Raw genomic sequence first — 20,109 nt, 5'->3', positions numbered from 1 at the left:
GCATCGATGAGTTGTTTTCATACCTGCAGTTCATGCTGATGCTGTTGTTGAAGTTGTTGTAACTGGTGTTGGAAGTTTTGGTAGAGGAGCTGTTGCTGCAGCTCCTGTTGCTGCTTGAGATAGAAAATATCTGAAATTTGCTGTTGTTGGCTGGGTGACAGAATAAAGCGTGGTATGGCTACACCTTCTGGAGAAACTGTTGATGCATAGTGGTTAACATCTGAAAAACATTGAAAAACTAATGGTCAACTTCGCTGATGTACATCAAAGATGCAATGTGAAGAGACTGCTGTGTTCTAGGGTTCATTCCTAATCTGATATTACCGTAAAAGCCAAGGTATAAGCTGCACTTTTTTTCCAAAAATCATCGCTAGAAATTGGGGGTGTGGCTTATCTGCGGGAACATTTGAAGAAGGTGTTGTGAATGTCAACGCCAATTTCCATTTTTGCATCTGATCTAATGCCTGGTTACTAAGCGTCGAATGTTCTGCTCGCATTCTTGTTGTAATGCAAAAATCTAAAGAAAAACTATTTTCAATGAAGAAATTCCTGTCAACAAATACCAGAAAAAGACCAATCATATGTCAAAGCTGGTAGAAACAATGTTCATGATATTAATGTGCTAAAAATTGTGGGTAAGACTTTAAAGTATTTTCTGTTGCAGTGTTAATATTGAGTTTATGTTCGATGAACAGTGGATGAAGAAGACTTCTCAAGACTCAACTTCAGATTTCTTTTGATTTCTTTCAAAAAAATATTTTCCAAAATTTGACAGCTTATCTGCAGGAGCAGCTTATCTGCAGGAGCAGCTTATCTGCAGGTGCAGCTTATCTGCAGGTGCGGCTTATCTGCAGGTGTGGCTTATCTGCAGGTGCGGCTTATCTGTGGACTTTTACGGTAGATTGAATTGATCCTTTCACTCCCACAATCTCATTAATAGTTCTCCTTGCTGTTTGTCATACATTTTTCTCATAAAATGTTACTTTCAGGAATTTGATATTGGATCAACTAATAATCCCCTAATTGATATTTTTATTTATCCTCATCACTTGTGTTCTTGGTATAGCATTGATGTTGTGAAGAAAAATTCTGTTTTGGTCACTCATGGGAGTGAAAGGGTTCAAGTTTGTCCTTGCTCCACTTGTTTTGCTCTTTTGCTTTTTCCTCACCACAAAAACCCAACACACCTCATGCCAACTTGGCCTTGATGCATTGCTGGATAAACAAATTAATACATAACAACTCTCATAGTTCACTGCTATTTTTCTGCACTTTTGAGAAATTAACCTGAAATCCTAAAATCATCAGTGAAGATCCTACTTTGATTGCTTTAAAACTCAAAACTTGACTTCCTGATTCCCAAAAATTGAACTTTGAGACTCAGCATAGTCCTCAATTATCAAAGACATCAAGAACTGAGTCAACTGAGTCTCCACTAAGTTTTCAAGAAACTTTTTTCTCAGAAATCTGACCCCCCTCTCAAACAAGCACTCTGTTTGCAAGCCCTGGAAATTTGCAAGTTCCCACAGGGCTCATTAGAGCATTTCTGGTAAGTGTACATTGTAGGTAAGTCAAAAGAAAGTTCTTAAGTTGTTCTAAATGTACATGTACTTCTCTCCAAATCAACTTGAGTTGATTTCTTACTTAGCCAGAGGAATAAGAGATTGTAGTTGACACAGGTAAAACGGTACACTTGTTCAAATTCATCCTTTCTTAAAATTTATTTCACAATGCACAATTGACACTGCCGATCCTAGCAGTATGCATGTCATATATGAACTTCGTAAAGGTCCTTGGACACCATGGAGTGAATCTTTGAGTCTGAATAGTAGAGCATTGGAGTGCAAAATCCAAAGGTCTCAGGTTCGATTCCTCATGACGACTCGATAATTTTTCTTTGTCCCATGCTCATGACAAAATGAAAAACATCTTTCTCTAGTTCTTTACTGAGCTCAAACTTACCATCTTTCTTATTCTCACAATGCCCGTTTGTCTCAAAATTCTTTATTTTCAGTATCATTTTTAATATTATTTATTTATTTAGCACACTACAATAAAGATTTGCAAGGAAGCATTTGCAAGAAAGCATGAGAAGCTAAATTAAATACAACAACATGTATGGGAAAGAAACCTACATAAAACCCTGAAGCTTATAAAAGGTTAGGTTTCCTCCAAAAAGAACAAAAGTTTGCGCTAATACATGTATAGAACAATGAACAAGACAGACAGGTGTGATGTTCAATCAAGGAAAACATCTCTCATACAACGATTCCTTAAAAAAAAAGTTTGCTTACCACTAAAATTTTGCACTAAAGGAACCACTGGTATCCTACTGTTACTGGAGGTCACTCTTGTGGGAGAATCTGAAAAAGAAATCACCAAGATTTAGCTAAAATACTATGAAAATTTGGTGTATTTACTTGATCTTAACTTAAAACTCAATCTACATATGTGAGGTACAACATATTTCAAAATACAAGGAACAAGGAAGAACTGAATGCTATACAATTCAACACTGATAGTGAAACACATCAAGAGAAAAGAAAATACTGGCTTTCCTGATGCCAGTTTTTCATGCCAAACTTAATTGTGTCTTGAAACTTGAATATAGAACCATTCAAAGTTTTGGTGATTGAGAATCAGTGAATGCATTCAAGTTTGGAGTGACTTTTAACTTGAATTTGACCAGTAATGCACACCTAAAGTTCTTTGAAGATTCTTCAACCCTCTTCAAAGCTGACAATACCCATCAAAATGGGTTAGTAACAGGAATTACCAAGTATTGGAAGAAGTTTTTGTGGCCCAAACATGGCAGTGTTGCTTTTGATATAAATATAGTCTCACGGAGTTCTTTATATTCTATAGTCTGAGTCACAGGTCCGGATGAGCACAAAAATATAAGCCTATGAAACACTTTCTTAAATCCTAATATTCTGCTAAACTTTTAACAGCCAGTCCTGTCTTATTTACAAACAACATTCCCAATATCAGTGCAGACTACAGCAATCAACATAAAAATTTTAAGGAAATCTATGTTCAATCATTTCAAAATATCTTAAATTTTTTTTTTCTTATTACTAATTACTTTGTTTTAAACCAGTAAAATACGATGCTCTTCTAAAAAGTGCAAAATAACTTGAAACAACAAAATTGAACTATAACATATTTAAATACACACATACTGACACGTATCCATCTCTGTTGGCAGAGAGAAAAAAAAAAATGAAGTTGAAAGTAATCACCCCAGTTATGAACACTGCTCATGATAAGCAGTTGGGAAAATAAAGCCTGAAAAAAAATGCAGCTTAAAGGCAAGTTGAACCCATGACCGCTGTTATATTGGTGGGGTTCTCTTTTAACTGAGCTAATACACCAACAGGAAGCTGGTCATTTTGTGGTTCATAATAAAGCTGTGAGTAAGGAATGAACAAATGTGAATATATAAGCATCAGATACTTGAACTGCAGAGAGATGAATGTATGAGGTCCAAAGTAGTCTGCTGTATGACAATTGAGATGGATGGAGAATTTGCTCAGCATTAACAGGTCAACTCTTAACCACTAACTGACTACAGAAAAGAAATGAAGGAACCTTGTGAGAACAACTATAGCAGAAAATCCACTGTTAGCCCTGGGCTCAACCACTTAATTAATACCAATGCATCTAACTCTTTTGCTTGAGGTCAGTTTACTAGAATTACACTGTCTAAGACCAACGAAAAATGCAGAACTTCACTTTGGTATAATGCAAGCTGCTTCACACTATTATTTCCTTAAGAGCACTCATAGCACCTCTGAAATTGTAAGCCAGCTCCTTGAAAAAATAAAAATAAAAAGATAGAAAAACAGAAAAACAGCAAGCCAACCTTAAAATCACCCTTTTAAATTACCATGCAGCATGAACAGATTGTGAGTTTTGAATTACATGTTGGTAGATTTTGCAGACTGTCTTTGATCCACAATAGTATTATTTCATGGAGCAAACAAATCTAACAAAATAGAGTGCCACAAAAACGATTCACCTTGTTTTCAGTCCAATGAAAAACTCTAAGAGAATAAGCAGGGTTGGGGTTTGTTATTTTTAGATTTTGTCACTGTCATGAAATGTTACTGGTTCACTCATTAGATCTTCTCCTCAAAAGACCAGTGAAAGTTGCCTTGCTCTGTGTGGCTTCATAGCTAAATTGGTAGCAACACCCAATTACTTTCTAGGAGGCAAGAGTTTGAATCCTATCAAAGCCTGGATTGTTTCAGACTTCCATTGTTAAAATTGCAACACACCTGCAAGGATCATTTCTACACTTGAAATGTTCTTATTACTGTTGCTACAATGGTTTTGACTCACAAATTTTCCCACAATTCTTTTTTTAGTGTAAAACTTTGTACAATTCCCAGAAAGAAGCAATTCCTTTCCTCTTCAAAGCCTTATTACATGTAACTGATTGAAAGATAATACTGACTGGTAAACAAATATAATTGTTTTGTTTTTGTTGTTTTTTTTATCATGAATATCATTATTCCAAATGTCATTCGAAAACTGTGTTCAAAGTGAAAACAAGTGAACTCCCCTAGGCAATTTCAACACTGTTCCATTGTCAGGGACAGCCAACCCTTAAAAAGTATGTTTCCTGAATGCAGCCTGTATTCTACTGAGAAAGCTTCTCAGCTTTCCTCTACCTAAGTGCATTTAAAACAAGTGCATTTAAAAGAGACTTGCACTGGTCTTATCATTTTACTCTTCTGTCACTTGCTAAATTCACATCTTCCTAAACAGCAGTCAGGCTCTGATTTCCCCACTTCCTGTAAAGATAAATTTCCTCATTCGCTTTAAACATGCCTGGAGCAATTCTACATGAAAATTACAAAAGAAGTGTATTTTCATGTATCTTCAAATCTAATTATACATACATCTACTTTGACAAAAATAAAAAACATTTTATTCAAAAAATTTTAAAAAACCACTCAGGTGATGGCTGATTGCAAACTTCTCAATTAAATGTTTAGCTATTTTTAGACGCTCAGTAAAATTAGCATGTTAAAGCAATTTCTAAGAAAACCAATTATTAATGATGAAAAATTAAGACAAGCTGTTTAGAAAAATATTGGTTTAAAAATGAAACCTTACATTGAATAAATAAATTTACTAGCATATACAGTAAATCTTATCAAAATTTCATATTTCTGCCTTTCACACACTCCTCTCTCCAAACTTGAAATGGTTTATCAAGAAAATATATTATTTCTGTACACTTTTATGCATGAAAAGTATTTCCATCATCTGCCAGATTAACAATAAGCCACAAATTAAAAAAAGCATCTTCATAAAAAAAAAAGGTATGAATAATGACCATGTGTTTCTAAATGACAAAAATAAAAGAAGTTGGGGGGATGATAAAATAGAAAAAAATGAGTGATGAAATACATGTATGAACTACACTGACAGAGATTAAAATTAATCCTGATCTAATATCAGCCTTCAGGAAATACATTAAGTTCAAACATGAAACATAAATGAATATCCAATAAAAGGCAAATACAGCTGAACTGAAAACTTGTCATGGACACACATTTTACTGAGCAGTTGCTAGAAGTCAAAATGCTAAAATTAGTATGCATAGGCCAACTGTCAATATAACAAACCAAGAAGCCAAGCACAAATATAGGTGGGAGTAGTACAAATGAGTTGAAATTGTTAGAAGCCAAAAAAAGAGTGGGCTTCAAAAAGAGGTCCAGCTGCTTGGAATAAATCTCTCTCACAACAACATAACCACAACCAAAAAGTTTGGCACTAAATGTAATATTTCCTAACTTGTCACAAATCTGTCACAAAATTTAACTACGGAAAAATCTATTATTGGAAACTGAACAGTAGCACCTAGAAACAACAAATAAAGCTCTGGTTTATAATTAAAGAGAGAAAATATCAGAATTTTTCTTGCTCCCTTAATTTCACAGCAGGAAATAAATGTCCCTGGTTTGGCTTCAAGCTCCTCTCTTCCCACCCTGCAAAACCATCCCAGGGCTCAAAGCTTACTTTTCAACTTACATGTACCAAGTGGCTACTGACAACTAAGATGTTACAACAATTTCAGTTTGTTTACTAGCCAAACTGGTTTTTGGAAATTGAAAACCACCAGCCAAAACTGAATTTCTACTAATCTGTGGCTAGTTGCCTACCGTTAGTGTCATGCTCTGCTCCCCACCAAATTGTCTGACCCAAAAATCTTTAAATCTCGCCACTATAACATGTACATTTTAGAGCTGTCGGTAAGAGTCACTAGCTGGCCAAAATAGGCTGCTATTTCAGTTTCTCCAGAAGCACTGCTGGCCAGAATTTTCGCCAGCTTTAATTTCTACGGCTGCAACAACTATTCTATTACAACAAAGCAGTAAAATAGCTTACCTGACTGGATCTGAAAGAAATTCTAACCTTTGTTTTATTTTTGTTTTTGTTTGTAACCAGAAAGATTGATCAAAACTTGAAAGAACTCATTAAAGAAAAGTTAAAAGAATACATATAAACAGAATAGATGCTCATGTCTTTTGGGCACACAACTTGTTTACTGCCAGTCATCTTTTTTTCTTTTATCACTGGCTTTTAAAAAATCTCTGAAGAAAACTGCTTCTCTGACACCTCACGCCTGCTTCTTTCACCTAATTTTAGCATAACTGCTGATGAAATATTGCAGTCTAATAACAGCTATTGAAATACCATCAGAGAAATTTGTAGAGCAGCCATTTCCCAGTACTGAGAAAAATTGAATGTAGTTTACATAATTTACCAGTAAAAGGCTTAAAGTCTGATTGTTTGGCTGAGGGTAGTCCCCATCAAAAAAAGGTGTCAATTAGGCGTGTCACTAATGAGGTATTGGGACTATTTTTTCCCATTCCAATTTCAAGGAAACCACAGTGACTATTGATGGGGATTTATTCAAGAATGACAACCAAATCTTGAATTAAAATAAACCAAGACAGGACCTCTGATGAAGGGCTAACACCCCAAACATCAGCTTTTTAACTCTTTACTGTGGCCAGTTTACAATTTCAACTTAGTTGATATAACCAAATACTGAAAAATTAGTTCTTCAGCAAGTATCCTTAACTGTGCACCCTTATTTTAAATGTGACAGGTTAAGGAAACTTTCAAGCGGTAGAGCACTCCATTTAGTATAGGCAATAGCATAATTTTTAGTGCAATTTGGGATTCATAAGCACAAGTAAATTTTTCAAAAAACAAAATTGCCTAAGGGCGAGAGCAATCTGTAGTCTGAAAAAGTTTACAGTGCATAAATACACCAAATTGCACAAGAAATCATGTTGTTTTAATAATTTACATCAAAAAAGTATCATAGAGAGTCAAGTCAGACAGAAGTTTGACAGCGTGCACACACTATTTTAGTAATTTGCACTCATGTTACAACTTCACACTTGTGTTAGATGAAAAATGGACTCATTCATCTGCCAATCACAAGTGGTTAATGCTATCATGTACATTATTATTGGCTAAACTTTTGAAGAATTCCAAGCTATTTTAGGCAGTAATAATAGGTACCAGATGTGGTAGATCTTATCAGTTACCACCTGAAAAGGAGACCAGTGGTCCTGCCAAAGATTTTTGTTGTTGGTGGTGACTGATTTTTTTTGACAACTTAAGTCTGTGCTCTGATGATGATTTCCATTGTGTGTGTTCATCCTATCCCCAAAAGATAAATGTAAAAAAAAACTGCTTACTGGAATTTCACTGAACAAAACAACAGTTTTAGTACTATTACAAGAATGAATTTGAAAAATAGTAGAGGAATAAAGCCTATCACAAAACCTGATGAGAAGAAAAGCAGGAACCACATTGTAAAGAGAAGAGAAAAGTCAGAAGGAAATGTCTACTTTTTAGCTACAGAGGAACCCAGTTAATTCAAACTCCTAAGGCAAGTGAAAAATGGTGAGTTGGTGGGATTGGTGTTGAATTTCAATCATACCATCAATAATTTAGAAGGAATCACATTTTCACCATTCCAACACAATCAAAGGTTATTTTCAGACATTTAGTTTGTTTAAAAAGAGCTTTAAAATAAATGTTTAGATTGAGAAATTTAGCGAAACAAATTATGTTTTCATAACTGTTATCACATTTTTATCAATCCTGATTAAAGGTTGGTACATCTCAATCAGCTATGCTTTAATATTTGTATTGTACTTTGTATTGTATTTATTTATTTAGTATTTATTGTATTTATTTTTTCCTCCATTTCAACAAATTCGAGTCTATGGAATAATTACAAACAAGATAAGAGGATGGAGAAGGGCATAAATATAGTAAGCTAATCAGAAGCCCTTTACTTTAAATTACATTTTTTCATATAGTAAAAAGAAGCAATACAAATATAAGATACAAATATACATTTTGATGTTTATCAACTGCAATCCCTACTTAAAGCTAAAATTAACAGTCAAGAGAAAATTTGAGCCCAGGGTAAGTACAAGTAGAATTGGTTTAAGTTAACATGGACTCTCAGTTAGCCAATCATAAATGACTGTAAAAATGGGGTAAAATTCAAAGGAAATCAGATCTTGATAGAGTAAGTGGAGGGGGGGGGGGGGTTTAAGATAACTGGGTTGGTGTTATTGGGGTTCCACTACATAGATTTGCATTAAACATTAAAACCCTGAGAGTGAGGAACACTGTATAATCATTCATTAAGATCATGAGAATAAAAGAAATGATCACTAGCCTTACAAGCTTTGATTGTTAAATGAATTCTCCTTGTCCGTTTCTAAGGAAATGTATAGAGAAAAGTACAGAGAATATGGATTCTGATGTCAGGGTGTAAAGGGTTAAAAAGTTTCATCATTTTGATTAGCCAAGAGAAATGCAGTTTTCACCCAGTAGATGAGAGGTGCAGAAAAAGACATAATTCAAAAGGTGAATAACACTTCAGCTGGGCTTAGAACTTTTTATTGATGTTTTGACTGAATGCCATAGTTTTGAGAAAATGCTCAATTTGGTTTGAATATGTTATCCTTGCAAATGACATATATGCTTTACTTCTGCAGAATTATGAAGGGCGATTTCTACTGACACTGTTTCATACAGATCACTAATCAGTCATCGCAAGACAATTCTCATGAAATTTGCCATACACAGGCATGTGTAATATTCTCAAGGACTACAAATTTCCCTTCCCTATGGACATGTACAATTGTACAATTCCCTATGGACATGTACACGAACTGGAATAAGAACATTCTACTGACAACAATCATTCACTTGACTCTGATGATGACTTCCGCACAGGTTGTCGAAACGTCAGTCACTGCCACCGACAACAGTCCTTCTCAGGACTACACTCACCCGGACGATCAGACTACACCTTCACATGTTACCCCCGGGTTCAAACCATTTACTGAATTTTGTTTGTCTTACTCATGCCCAACTGTTCCAAATTGCATGCAAAATTGTGTGACTGAAAAAACCCACATTATAAAATAGCCTGGTTGAAAATTCTTAAGGACTTAGAACTTAATATTTGGAAGGAAATGAACACAATTTCACTCTAAACCTACTCCTATCTAATATCGTTGAATGTGGCATATTACTTTACACTTCCTCTCACGAACTAAGTACTGCAGTAATGCCCAGAAAATTTATTCATCTGTTTATGCAGACTTTGCACTTTGAAAGATGTGTTTACATATATGTCAACATATTTAACGGCTGAATGCTTAATACTATAAGCATTTTTATCCTCTCTGGGTCGAATTTCAGCACTTACAAGTACAGAAAATAAAACTGAGTTTTAGTTGCATTTTAGACCAAACTAGTTCAGATGTAAGTTTTGAAAAAAAAAAACAGTTTTTTTTTATCAGAGCATGGAATGTCAGTGTACACAAAAGTATCAGTTGTACAACCTCATGGGAGGGTAAGATGCAAAAAACCAAAGATCAATTTCAAGAAAGGGAATCAAAAGCAACCTTGGCCATCAAAATTTTAAGCCAAAATTATTCTAGACAATATTTATGAATTTATACAGTTTAGAATCTTCAAGTAGAATCCCACACATCTATAAAATAATATATTAGACACATGTTACTCTGTTAATTATAGGTACCGCATCTGTTGTGATGGATCAATTAATGTTATGTAATATGCACAAAAGCAGAGTACTGCAAGGCAAAAGGACTACTCTGCATCCTGCAAATACAGATGGCAACACTCTTACTAAGACCACATACATTTTGATATCTGCAAAAAATTTAAGAGGGTGTTAAGCACATGTTTTAAACCAATTTCTCTTCTAAGAATGTGTTATTATTATTAAAAAAGAAAAGAAGAAAAAAAAGAGAGAGGACAAGCTGAGGAACTCCACATAATATACAATTTGATAAGACTGTGCTTGAAAGATAAAGTTTGAGAAAACGGTCACATGTAAAACTCTTGTAAAAACTATGATACTGTAATAACAGCAACAGAAATGGTGCAAAATGGAAGTGTTTTCACTAAAACAGCTGTATGTTGGAAGAATAAAGCCCTGCATCGCATGTAACAAGACATATTTGATTTGCTACACTTTACACAAGCTTGAAAGTAACTTGAGCAAATAATGTACACACCAATGAACTAGGAACGAAGCAACAAGAAGCCATTTGTTTACAAAATGAATGATATATTTCAAGTGCTTTATCAAAACATGATTTTTATACACGACTGTCAAATTTCACCATTGCAGTATGACAAAGCTTTCCATAAGATTTACAATGTACTGATTCAAACTTCAAAGATGACAGACCGATTTGAAACATGAAACATTGAAATCAAGATACAAAGCGAACAAGTCATCCTTTTGTGTTGAAATATATGGCTGCACGAATATACTTCCTTTTAGTTTGGAAACTTGCTTTCCTCTGAGTTATGAAAATAACGATCATGTGCAAAATTTGATGTGCTACAAACATTTATTGAATCAGCACTTTCAAGCGGTAAAAATGAAATATATTTGCGATGTTTTATGTCTGCCTGCTACCTACATGTAGCCCTAGTGCACAACAAAGTGGTTTTTCGAAGCTGTCTTTAAACTGTTCAAACCCCTACATTTAATAATTTTCGCTCTATTTCAGTTGCTGTAAAGATTCTTGTTTCCACAGGTAGAAAATATCAGATGGAAAGGTTAAAAAAAAATTCGTAGAATTCAAATTAAACTCGCGCGTAGAATAGCTAGATCGCTGTGAGCAAATTTGTGTGCAAAGCTGTCATAACAGATGGTATACAAAAAAAGGCAACCGAGGGTAAAGGCGTAATCAGAAACGGAATCTTCCGGTCAGCTTTAAATGCAAAATACACTTAGTATCTCCCACCGGTAGAAATACGTCGCGGAAAAAAATGATTCAGAAAATTGTTGACCGTTTCTCCTCTAGGTCAGTTGTATTTTTGTCACAATCTGGCCGTGAAAACACCAATACTATTCTTCGGGATGATAATTTTGGGGGCTGCGGGCAAAAATATGAACTTAGAGAAACTGAAGTCGTGGAATAACCGGCTATCGAGTCTCTAATCTGAATTACTATTCGACTGGCCCAAAAGGCATGATCGCATGAAAAGCTATTTTTATTCTATCGCAGAAAGCCCAGAAGTCATCGTTGATTTTCAAAAAAGGAAAAATAATAGAGAAAAATACCTGCTTCGCCTCTTCTTTCCATCGTCAGGTATTTACTACATCAGCTGAGTTCTAGGAATGTGGTGAAGAACTGGTGTTCGAGTTACGGGTGCCTTCTAAAAAATTCCCTCAACCTTGCCAGCACAGTTCAACACAAACATGGCTTACTAACTGAAAGAGAAATACTGCATCATCAACGAAACTTACCAAAATATATAACCAAGCCCTTAAATTACCAGATTGCCGTATATCTAAAGCGTGTAATGTTTGAGTAAGATCGATGAAGTCGACAAATTTATGCTGAATATAAGTTGAGCTTATGTTCGTTCTAAACGATATGGCGTTGAGTTCCGAGCGTTTCTCGCCTCCATGGAAGCGAATCGGCATAATTATAAACGAAAAAGAAAAGTTTTAAATTTACCTAACTTTCCCAGGAATATAGCCCGTTTTCGGTCTCGTGATTGCTCCCGAGCACTTTAAAAATACAGTAAGTTGGCAAAGTATAAAGCGTCTAGCTGGAGAACAACATTGATCGGAAGGCAAAGAACGTCACGTGACTCTCCTAGCCCAATCCAGGCCTTATTTCTCGCACCTTTATTATATACAGCGCCATAGAGTATTCAAGTCTAAATATAGCTTGCCCTATTTTAGCAGTAGATTACTGATAAAACGCCACATGAATAAAATACGCCGCACGAAATTTTTTACTGACGCGGGAACAAAGCAAAATAGAAGAGGATCGCTGGACGAGGAAGAACTGCGTCAAATTTTACGGCGCATCAAGGGCCATCTTCCATTTCATCAAGGGTCGTGGACAGTTCACGGATCAAGCAAGCCACTATGACGTCAATTGACGTCAATGATTTATTATGAACACACAGAATGTCCTAGAGGTTACAGAAGAGGCACGATTGTGTACTTGTCTATCGGCACAACTGTTGTGACTTCTAAGTTTAATTCGACTGAGAATGAGCACTTCATTCGAGTAAACAGCACTTTTATTCAATGATCTTAAGATAAAAGGACCACACTGATTGCCAAGTTTCTACGTTTTGACATCCCGCATTCGCGCCATTGAAAGCTGTCACCACGTGCTAGCGAAAGTTACCGCAAGTAAATTTCTAGCGCCTATCAAAGCGAAAATTCATTTTCGTCACAATCTTAGGGTAAAAAAGAAAGAACTCGAACTATTTATAAACGTGCGAAGGAAAAAGGTTCTCGAGCAATCCCCCCTTCCTATATAGAGGCGTACCTGATTGAAAAGGGTGCGCTCTGATTGTCTACTTTAACTCCGAATATCCTTTACGCTTCATCTCCGAGAATTCGCGCAGGGGATTCGTGTCCGAAAATATTGTAATCCTTGCACGAATAAAGTAAATGAGTTAAAATCGTCATACCATCTCACTGTTTTGGTATACACAAAAACTGGTATTCATCTCTGTGTCGGTGGCTAGCGGTGGATATGAGCCACCTCCACCTCGGTAAACAGTTAGTAATTATCTTTGATAAAAATGCCGCAAAAAAGAAATAATAAAAATAATAAGACTCTTCTCATCCTTTTCTCCCGCGAAAACGTTGAACCTGAGGAAACTATTTTCTTGTAAATCCGCGTAAAATTTGAGATCTTCAAATTTAACGTACGATGTAGCTTTAGAGCTGGTCACTACTGTCTGCAAAGAAATTGGGCTCTTTCATCTCTCAGGTCAATGTTAATTTGATCCAACCCACAGGGATCCCACACAAACCCCGCTGTGTGACTGTGAATATTTTGATTTTGAGAAAGTGTATGGGATAATCAAAAAGCGTCATAATATCATACGACTAATATTCTCACTTAACACGAAAAAAACTTGCTTCACCTTATGAAGTCGTTCTACTATGCACTCAATGTGTTTCGGTTGCCGAACACTTCAAATAGCAAACTTTCTTTGTGTCCAGCCATAGAAATATACGACATACCAAGAAAAACTACAATAATTTTAGTGTCAGATGAGAATGTCCACTGCAAGTCAAAACGATGACACGAAGTATTTCATTTCCCTCGAAATTCAAATGTACAAACGTTAACCTTATGTGTGGGTACCCTGTGCTTGACCTTGTAATTATACTGATATCACAATACACTGCCTGCAGTATACGTAGTACTCTCAGTCTCAGGGGATCCATCTCTTTTGCCAAGACAAGGATGCATAAGTTAGGAAAAGGTTGGTATTTAACATAAGAGCCACAGAAATAATTGCTTCCTTTTTCTGAATCAGGGTATACTAAAATTGGTTCGATCATCATACTGAATTATTCGTTGCTGCTTTAGGCCAAGAGCCAGCTGGCAAACATAATTAAATCAGTATTCAGCACCCTCGAATTACTGGGCTAATTCCGGCGGAAAATACAAAACGAATATACTTACAGGAAGTCAGTGATCAGCAGAGGCATCGTTGGATAAACTCCAAAATTATCTTTAGACCATACAGAAGAAGTTGAAAAAGGAATTAATATTTTGACGGTGGGCGCTCTTACCCATTTCCTTCCACGCTGTTGCTCAGATCGTGTACCGTTTATTTCATTGTGCAACAATTACGAGGAGTTTTAACAATTATTTAAGAATCAATTACAAGAATTTGCTTATGAGGGATATGTGCGAATAAATCCATTTGAGTTTATTGGCTTGATTAGGTCCGACAGATTCGTGTAAATAGATTAGGTTGTTCATAGCTTTCTATTTTCCCTTGGATTAGAGGATTTCGACGATTTTGCGAACCCAACCACGAAAGAGGGTGGGCTAGTTGTGGAGAAATAATAATTTTTTTTCTTGCTCCGCGCTCAGTGTCGCGAGGTCCCTTTACAGCGGCTTCCTCCTAACCAAAAAAAAAAAAAAACAAGATAGCTTTTCATAGACTAGCCCGGAACGAAAAATCATTGCTTGTTTCTGTAAGGAAAATAATGCCCTGTCATATATTTCAGTTGGTAGAAAATTCCGTCATCCTGAACCGTATAAATATAGTTTTACTTAGAGCAATCTTTCGCTGCCCTTTCGAGCGCCTTCAAAAGTAGACAGGAAACACTCGTCAGATGGCTTTTATTCAAGTTGCGCCTGATTCTTTCTCGAGCTAGAAATACGGAAAGGGGAAAGCGAAAACATGGTTGAGAGAGTTGTCGAGCTTTCTTAAATCCTCCAAGCCTCCGCGAGGTCACGTAAATACCGAAAAGTCCTCCAAGGTTTCTAGAGCATAATTTTCTCTTTAAAGGCAAGTTTGAGTGCAAATGTGCCGCCGAGGGTTTCAACCCATGGCCCTGTTCAAGACACACAATTACTTTATGTGGTATAAAGACATCATAAAGCCGCGTCTATTTAGAGATTGATTTTATGAAAAAAAAAAATGCTAAGGTAAGAACGGGTATAGTTAGGAGGTCCTATCGTGCACCACGTGAACCATGGGCCTTTAATTTTAACTCAAGAGAGGATAGATTTAATAACATTTCAACCTCGTTATTCAGGAGGCGAAATCGAAAATCTACAAGGTCTGCACCACTCAGAGCTCATTGGGAAGAATGTCGCTTAAAGCAGAAAATCTCGCATCGATGGACGACCATCACATCACAAGAAGTTGGAGGGAAAGGTCAGTTGTGAATTTTTTCAAGAATTCAAGCAAGTTTGAAACTCGTAGGACAAGTCGCATTTGTCTTGAGCAGTAGACACGAATAGTTAGTCATATGAAATCACTCGCTTGCACATTTATCCCCTCGTGCATGTGCACATATGCACCGACCTTTGCCCTTCAGGGCCATCAGTCTTCAAGCCAGTGACTGATTCAATTTTACCAACACACCCCATACAAATGAAATCGCTCAAAATCATTATTCTCCACGAGAAACAGCCCATTGCATTACTCTTCACCGCTATACCAGCTATATCTCATTCTGACGTAACTGTTTGCACTCAGTTCGTCAGGAAATTCCAAACGAGACCGTTTTGAACATGCCTCTTATCAATACTTGAATCCACTTATCAGCAAGAACTTAGCAGTAAATCGTGATATTAACAAAGAATATGAAGAAAGAACTGTTTTCATAGAATCATTGAGACCTAATCTACACTCTTATTAGGGTGTGACCCTCACAGACAGGGAGTGAGTTTGGCAGCATAGATTTTCTCATTCCCAAATATAGTACTCCTTACAGAGGGCATAAAATTATTTTGAAAAGTTGACAAATAGATTTATCAGTACACTTACTTGTCACAGATACGTGTTAGAAACCTGTTTTGAAAACCAAATGAGTCTTATCAGCGCTCACTACTTTCGGTATACCATCGTTATAAAAAGGTTTGATTGAGCCCGAGTTGGAAATGTCAACAAAGTGTAAACTACGTACCACTTTGGTCTCGTTCCGACAACATCGAATATAATCGACCAGCGCAATCGAAGAGAATGCGCTGATTTTTTAAAGATATTTGCTGTCATTAAACATGCTTTATGGCGTTATTGTTTCAAATTGCGGCGACCCAAGTTGACTGATATTTCTCTTCGCCGTTGTTTTCCGTATCGCGGCAAGTCAAAGCAGCTAAGATAAATGCAAACCAAATTACGACTAACCCGAAGCGTTCAGTGTCCAGTAACATAAACTTATCTGTATAAGAAAGGACAAGATCTCACCAAACTAACAAAATTCAGCGTCTAAATGAACATCGTCTAGATATTGAGCAAGGCTTTCATGATGACCAAGTAGTATTTGACAGAAGGACATGTCTGGGTTCCTGAGAGTCCAAAAACAATATATGATAACATTTGATCTATGTTGGTACCGTGACTTTTTCCTTAAGCTATTTAAAGCCGGTTGACACAATTAAAACTTGTCGAGGAAAAAGTTGATATGATTATTAAACCTTTTAAGCGGGGGAGAAATGTAAACAGAAATCTCGATAATATCTGATTGTCGAAAACTGATCATTGTCATGTACAGTTTTTTTCTGCGCAATCAAACATTTCCAGACGTGTCGTTAAGTAGCTCAAAAAACCTTGATTGTCATATCATGAATTGTTAGAATCTATACTGCAAAGATTGTGAATACGATAAACAACGAGGTCCTATTTTTAGCCACAGTTTCATCCAAGCCATTTCCTTACGACTTGCAGTGGCAAGTTAAGGAGGAAATTATTAATTTACTTTTTTCCGTATGAAACCGTAAGAAATGAATAACGGATAAAACGAACTTTGTAAATTCACGTGTGAGGGCAACTGTTGTGTTGTCAGTCAATGAGGATTCCAAGGTATGCTCAAATAAGAAAATCGGTAATATTTGTGGCTGTCCAAAACGCTCAGCTACCAGTCCGGCAATATAAAAAGCTTTTACTAAACGTGAGCAAAGTCACATGTTCCACAAACATCCGGAAAAAGTAACATCACTTCACTTGTCGCGAACTGTCATCTTAACTGAAGTTTTGAACTTGAACTTCTCATAATCAACATATGCACTCTATTTCTAACCTTGTTTCAGGGAAGCCTTTTATCACGGATAATCCGTAAATATTTATGTCGCTGAACCGTCGTCTGAAAATACAAGTATCAGCGAGGATACTTCACTTAAATATTAAATATCTCTGTATTTCTTCCCCTTTTTAAGGCGATTCAAGAATGAAAAACGAAGAAAATGACAAATGTAAATTTTCATGATAAAAGTGAAGTAACTGACGTAATGGAAAGTCACTGTAACCAAAACAAAAAGATTGCTTGCGAATTCACTTCATCGCCACTAAAAAGGTCCTGCTAAATACTGCAAAAGTGATTGTAAATGTTAGAATGTTTGGTTTCCATCGGTAACTGACCAGTCATTGGTTCATAATTAGTCTGACAGGTTTCCAATAAAGTTTTGTCTTCAGGTGAAAAAACCTTCTGTTCAACTGTGATTTAGTAAATCTGGCCATCGCAATAGACAGCTAACAGCTAAAAGATTTAACAGCGGTTAATTTACGTTTAAGATACGGTTCATTGCATGGTAGGCATTTGAAGGGTTTTTGTAATCAGAGTTAATCTCTCCCTCAGGCGTTCTTTCTGTTTCTCTAGGTGTTGTTCAAGCCTCAGAGCTTCCTTAAGAAGTTCGTCAAGCCTGATTGGACAATATCCTTCGAAAGACTCACCCTCCCTGAAGGAAAGATAAAAGCAAATCGTGCAATGAGGTCATTGTTTGAGAGACTGGGTCAGTTTATAACAAATGATATGTGTGCGTGGTGTTTTTTAAGGAAGACCATACCTTTTTAAGACACAACACAAATTGCATAAAGAAAATAAATATAAAATTCTGTGTCGATGGTTAATTATCAAAAATAACATCAGAACTCCACATAATTGTGGCGTTTTATTAAAAGACAATAATGCTTAGTAAAAGGTTTTAAAACAAAACGATCTTTATAATGGTAAGTCTGTTTCTGTATGACGAATAAGGAAATTACTCTTAAAACAAACTTACGCGAAGGGTTGTGCCCACTTCAAATGTACCATCTTCATGTCCTGACCAAGTTCTGTGAACGAAAAGAAAACGACCACACACACAGTGAGCCAATAGACAAAAAACTTATACCGTAAACACATGACAGTTCGACTCTTTTCCCCCTGCCAAACAGTGTTTGAGTGCTTATACTATAACTTGTGTTTTCTTTAAAAAAGGCCTGTTACTACAGTATTGCTTTCTCCCCATTGAAAACAACCTTCCCGTAGCTCAGTCCTATCGACCTTAACCCTCAACTTCCAGAAGTGATCGACATGTAACTTCTCCTTATGTTATCCATACTTAATCCAGCAAACAGGTAATGAGAAAACTCAAGCAAGAAGTTGTTATCTTGATCTAACATAAAATTCTCGTAAGTAGGTGACAAGAAAATGTGCGGTGGCTAGAGGAGAGAATTAACTAACAGATCTAGGAAGTTAAAGGGTTAATCCGAATTGTGAAATCACCCGAAACCAACCAAATCATGTACGGTGGTTCCCCTATCTATTGAAGGATTATTAGGTGAAGTCAGTCAGAGCATCGTGTACCAAAATGACACACCTCGCAACACGACTTCGAGTTTTGATTTTTCATCACTGCTACCCGAATCCCTACTATCAAGCTGCAAAAAGGAACCTGCAAGAAAAAATAATGATGATAGGGAAAAAGTAGTTAGCAAGGTCAAATACTAGTATTTAATCATTTAACCACTCAGACCAGATGTTAGGAACATGATTAAGGACTCGAAAGGATTTCTCACGAATGAAGGCCTACAGCAACAGTAACGAAAGCTTATGAAGGACAGTGACTGGACTCATTTTGGGTTCACCTCCGTGCAGTACTTGTGATTTGATATCATCTGAAGTGTTGCCTATCTGACTTTGATCTTGTCCTTGAGCCACCTAGAAACCATAAGTGAGCGATTGTTATCAGTCAATAAGGACATTGTTAGAAAAAATATCTTTTCTAAAATTTTTTTCATCAGTATTTACAGGTCTGTGATTTTTGCTATATTTTCGGAAAACCTTTTCCCAAGGTTATACGCAAGGAAGGGCCCTCCACTGCATTCAGTGGCAGAAAAGTAGATTGATGGATTGATGGATCGAAGATTTAGTGAGCTTACGTGACTTGGATGAATGACTTTCTGTTTCTTCGGCGGCTCCGGTTGTACAAAGCTTTCTTCATAGCGTGGCGCTACTTTGTCGTGTTGTACAGCTTTTTTTCGCGAATCTGGGGGATTAGGAATGTCATTTGTCGGTTGAAAGTTCATGTTTGTCCCAAATAATTGAAAATCGTCTTTGCTGCAAGAATTCTTCGGTAGCTGTTTCAAAGCCATTCGGACGGTGGGAACAAAACCTGGATAGCCGCTGTTCTTACAAAATGAACAGAAAAATCGTGAGGATAAAGCCAAATTGCATTCTTTCATAATTCAGGAAAAACGACAACATCGTCTAACCTTACTCTAGAATGAAGTTCTAACAAGTAATGGAAAAAGTTTTACGAAATTTTTTAATTAGCATACCTTTAAAGCGCTATCAAACGAAGTTCTCCACGTTCTAAAGCTACGAAATGTAATTGACTTTGACCTACCCTGCAAAGCACACTAATAAAAATCTGTCTTCCTTTCTATCTCTGTTCTTCTGCTATTTTTTGTTGTTGTTGTCCAGCACACGCGCGACAGGATGTGACGTCATCCTACGGTTTTCCCGCCTTTTCGAGCCTCTGCGCGGGTTGCCACAAACACTGAAATACACCCCTCTCCCCAAGGGTGTTTAAAGATTTCCAGTTTCTCCACAAATAATAACCCTTCAGATAAAAAAATTTATGCCTAGAAACAATTCTGAGCAAATTCTTCACAATAAAACGGCAAAAGCCCATGCACCCTTATACTCCCTGTTGGTGCATACCACCATAGTGGGGGTAAAGGATAATTTATCCCGGTTTCAATCGGTTTCAATTAGTATAAAGCGACTTGGTATGT

At 36.5% G+C, this 20,109-nt stretch overlaps 2 protein-coding genes across 5 annotated transcripts in view; both read right to left on the bottom strand.

The window, feature by feature from the left end:
- LOC111328507 (uncharacterized) overlaps positions 1-12,229 on the bottom strand; it is a 34,652-nt gene extending 22,423 nt beyond the window's left edge. Inside the window, exons 1-4 of the mRNA XM_022932953.2 lie at positions 12,069-12,229; positions 11,669-11,818; positions 2,295-2,363; positions 24-220 (exon numbers count right to left, since the gene is read on the bottom strand). Of these exons, the coding sequence (XP_022788688.1) occupies positions 24-220; positions 2,295-2,363; positions 11,669-11,690 (288 nt within the window). The 5' untranslated portion in view covers positions 11,691-11,818; positions 12,069-12,229. The remainder of the gene's footprint in view (positions 1-23; positions 221-2,294; positions 2,364-11,668; positions 11,819-12,068) is intronic.
- A 4,744-nt stretch (positions 12,230-16,973) lies between these two features.
- Positions 16,974-19,919, bottom strand: LOC111328557 (uncharacterized). 4 transcript variants are annotated; one of them, XM_088741031.1, is made up of 6 exons: positions 19,719-19,919; positions 19,252-19,500; positions 18,958-19,030; positions 18,690-18,764; positions 18,111-18,162; positions 16,974-17,786 (listed from the first exon to the last, which is right to left on the bottom strand). In XM_088741031.1, the coding sequence occupies exons 2-6, from the start codon at positions 19,462-19,464 to the stop codon at positions 17,630-17,632; spliced, it is 570 nt and encodes a 189-aa protein (XP_088597157.1). In that variant the 5' UTR covers positions 19,465-19,500; positions 19,719-19,919; the 3' UTR covers positions 16,974-17,629. The 4 variants fall into 4 exon arrangements, with proteins under 4 accessions (XP_088597157.1, XP_088597155.1, XP_088597156.1 ...); XM_088741029.1 differs by having other exon boundaries at positions 19,651-19,918; XM_088741030.1 differs by having other exon boundaries at positions 19,252-19,495; positions 19,719-19,918.
- Between the last annotated feature and the right edge of the window lie 190 nt (positions 19,920-20,109).

Source organism: Stylophora pistillata, chromosome 12 (genome assembly GCF_964205215.1).
Source record: "Stylophora pistillata chromosome 12, jaStyPist1.2, whole genome shotgun sequence".
In the NCBI taxonomy this organism is placed as follows: Eukaryota; Metazoa; Cnidaria; class Anthozoa; order Scleractinia; family Pocilloporidae; genus Stylophora; species Stylophora pistillata.
The sequence above is the reverse complement of the archived record's forward strand: the minus strand, read 5'-3'. Positions and strand labels throughout refer to the sequence as shown.